Source organism: Pygoscelis adeliae, unplaced genomic scaffold, assembly GCF_000699105.1.
Source record: "Pygoscelis adeliae isolate BGI_AS28 unplaced genomic scaffold, ASM69910v1 Scaffold496, whole genome shotgun sequence".
Taxonomy (NCBI): Eukaryota; Metazoa; Chordata; class Aves; order Sphenisciformes; family Spheniscidae; genus Pygoscelis; species Pygoscelis adeliae.
In genome coordinates this window covers 167,143-169,954 of record NW_008824998.1, presented here as the reverse complement: position 1 = coordinate 169,954, position 2,812 = coordinate 167,143, and the positions used below count along the sequence as shown (strand labels likewise).

At 64.7% G+C, this 2,812-nt stretch overlaps 1 protein-coding gene across 1 annotated transcript in view; it reads right to left on the bottom strand.

The window, feature by feature from the left end:
• WWP2 (WW domain containing E3 ubiquitin protein ligase 2) overlaps positions 1 to 2,812 on the bottom strand; it is a 41,342-nt gene that overhangs the window by 4,183 nt on the left and 34,347 nt on the right. Inside the window, exons 16-18 of the mRNA XM_009326183.1 lie at positions 1,969 to 2,128; positions 793 to 926; positions 524 to 664 (exon numbers count right to left, since the gene is read on the bottom strand). Coding sequence (XP_009324458.1) covers positions 524 to 664; positions 793 to 926; positions 1,969 to 2,128 — 435 coding nt within the window. The remainder of the gene's footprint in view (positions 1 to 523; positions 665 to 792; positions 927 to 1,968; positions 2,129 to 2,812) is intronic.

The window sequence follows — 2,812 nt, the reverse complement described above, 5'->3', positions numbered from 1 at the left end:
CCCTCCCACCGGGGGGGGGGGCCCTGGGAGCCGCAGGGGTGCGTGGGGAGGGGGAGAGGGGCTCCTGCAAATCACCAGGGCTCCCCTCAATTCCCACTAGTGGGTTTCTCTCTCTGCCTCCGAACCCGTGAGCAGCAGACAGCCCTGAGCACAGACCAGCAGCCTTCGGGAGGTCGAGGGGTGCAAGCCACATCCCCTGGCCAGAGCCTACCATCAGCAAGAGGAGACAGCCCTGGCAGCCCCCAGCCAGCCCAGCAGGGGACAGGCAGGGTGAGCAGCCACGGGACAGGGAGAGAAGTCTCACCCTCTCTCCCCTCTCCTCTTTCCTGAAAGTACTGGCAACTGCCCAGCCAGCAGCAAGCCAGACCGCAGCGGAGCTCGGCCGACCGCGCCAGCCCATACTTGTCACAGGCCACGTAGCCCAGGGAAGCGGCCACGTCCCAAGCCCCATGTTCCCACCCCAGAACTGCCCTGCAGCTGGCGGGGAAGGGCGCCCGGCGGGGGCCTCGGGACAGTCACTCACATGATGTACTCCTCCTTGTTCTCCTCCGTCACCCGGATGCTCTCGCCGCCCTCCTTCAGCTCATGGGTGGTCACCTTGCCCAGGATCTCCATGTCCTGGATGAAGTACAGCTCCAGGCCGCACTCCTCCAGGCTGTTCTCCCTGTGGGAGGACACCGGGATGTGGTTTCTGACGGAGGTACCCGGCAGCAGCGAGGGGCCGTGGGGAGGAGCACTGCCTCCCCCGGAGCAGGATGGGCCCCGGGCCGGGAGGGAGCACGGGGCACTCACTTGGTCCAGACGATAGAGTTGTAAAACTCAGGGTCGATGGATTCCAGGTCCTTCAGCGTGGGCCGCTTATTCAGCATCCGCTTGTAGAAGGGCAGCGTGAAGCCGGTATCGATGAACTTCCCATGATACAGAGCCTGCGGCGGGGAGGTGACGCTGGGTCACGGGGGACCCCAGGACGGACCCGTGGAGCAAGATGATGCTCCACCACTGGGCGAAAGGGAATCGCTCCTGGGGTCCCAGAGCTGCGGCACTCACTCCTGGCTGGCAAATGCGATGGGGAGGAGTGGGCTCCCCCTGACAGTGCTGCCTGGGGGCGGCTTGCCTGGTGTGGGGTGTGCTCGCAGCCCCTCTCCCCTCCCCACCGCAAATTCCACCATGTCTCCTTCTCCCCTCACAGCTCTATTAAGAGCACTTGTTTAAACAGAGCTGTGCTGCGGCTTCCCTGAATCCCTGGCTTCCAGGAGCCCCAAGGCAAAGGCAGCCAAAAATAATGCAGACGCTTGTCTAGAACGGCCCAGCAGTGAGTAATAGTCTGGGGTTTTATTGGTATCCTGCAACGCGCAGGGCAGGGCAGGGCAGGACAGAGCGGGGACCTGAGCAGCGCGTAGCTGCCTCCTGCACACACCCCACAGGGCCACGGGCCAGAGACCCTTCCCCAAGCTCGTGGAGTCCCTGGCAGCCCTCCTGCCAGCCCAGGGCTGGGCAACCTGCGGTACGTTGGCCTCGGGGAATGCGAGACGAACGGGAGGAGCCGCTCTGGGGCTTGGGCAGCTGGAAAATCTCACACTGCTGGGGCTAAAAATAGTCCTTGGAGCTGCAGACCCGACAGCACCTGGGGTGGCAGCCAAAGACCTGGAGCCATCCCTGCCACACAGCCCCTGGGAAACCAGGTCCCCTCTGGCTCCACGGCCATTCCCCAGATTTAAAATGCATCAGCCCGCAGCCTTCCCCGCAGCACCCCCTCGATGGCCCGTCTCCCACGGACCCACACCTGAGTGAGACGGGGGCTTAAGGAGGGTGACAGTGCCGAGCCGAGCACAGCCACAGCATGCAGAGCTGCCCCTTGCCCCGCTGACCACCCCCGTCCCCTGCAAAGCCCCTGCTCTGCGGGGTGGACACACATGAAGAGTGTTGTCTCCCGTCGCCTCCCCGACCCCTCTCACCCCGGGCTCTTACCATGGCAATGAAGCGGCCGATGAAGCGGAAGTAGGTGAGGTGGTCAGGGTTGATGGAGGAGGCAGGGTTGATCTGCAGGCAGTAGTTGTTCTTTCCAGCGTACTCAAAGAGGCAGTACATGGGGTTGAGCACCTCGTGGGACAGGAGGAAGAACCACTCCCTGGGGTGAGAGGAAGGGGGAGCGCGGTGATGAGCGGCTCAAGGAGCCAGGGCGCCCAGGGGGGCTGCGCCCCGGCGGAGGGGACAGCCATGCGCCTCCACAGCACGCCCCACACAAACCAGGTGCCCATCTCCTCGGGGTGCCGGTGCAAGCGTTGGGCCCTGGTGTGACTTGGTGAGGGTGTCCTCCGCCCGCGGGGTGCCATGCGTGGTTTGTGAAGGGCTTCTGGAGACACCAGCAAGAAAACACCCCGGTTTGCTGGAGGCCCTGCTCGGAGCACTGGGGATCCCGGCAGGCACCACGTGGCTCAGTCCCAACCAGGCCGTCGTACATGTACACACACCCCCTCAGCTGTGCACACACACCCTGAGCCTCCCCGCACAGGCTCCCCCTGGGAGCCCCACCCCAAGCTCAAAGCAGCACGGGATGGGTACCGCCCTGGCTTTGCTCCCCCAGCCGCAGAGGGAGACAGGAGTCCTCAGACGCAGAGGCAGCCCCGGCATCCCGTCCGTGGTTCTACCCTGTGGTAGAACAGCATGACGTAACCTACCATAGGGTAAAACCACTGGCAGGACACAGAGAGAGGCGGAGAGCAGGAGCCCCTGCACCAGAGCCGGGGGCAGCGGCACCACAAAGGAGGAGCGGGCGAGAGCACGGCAGCACGAATGCCGGGGCGGCGGCAGG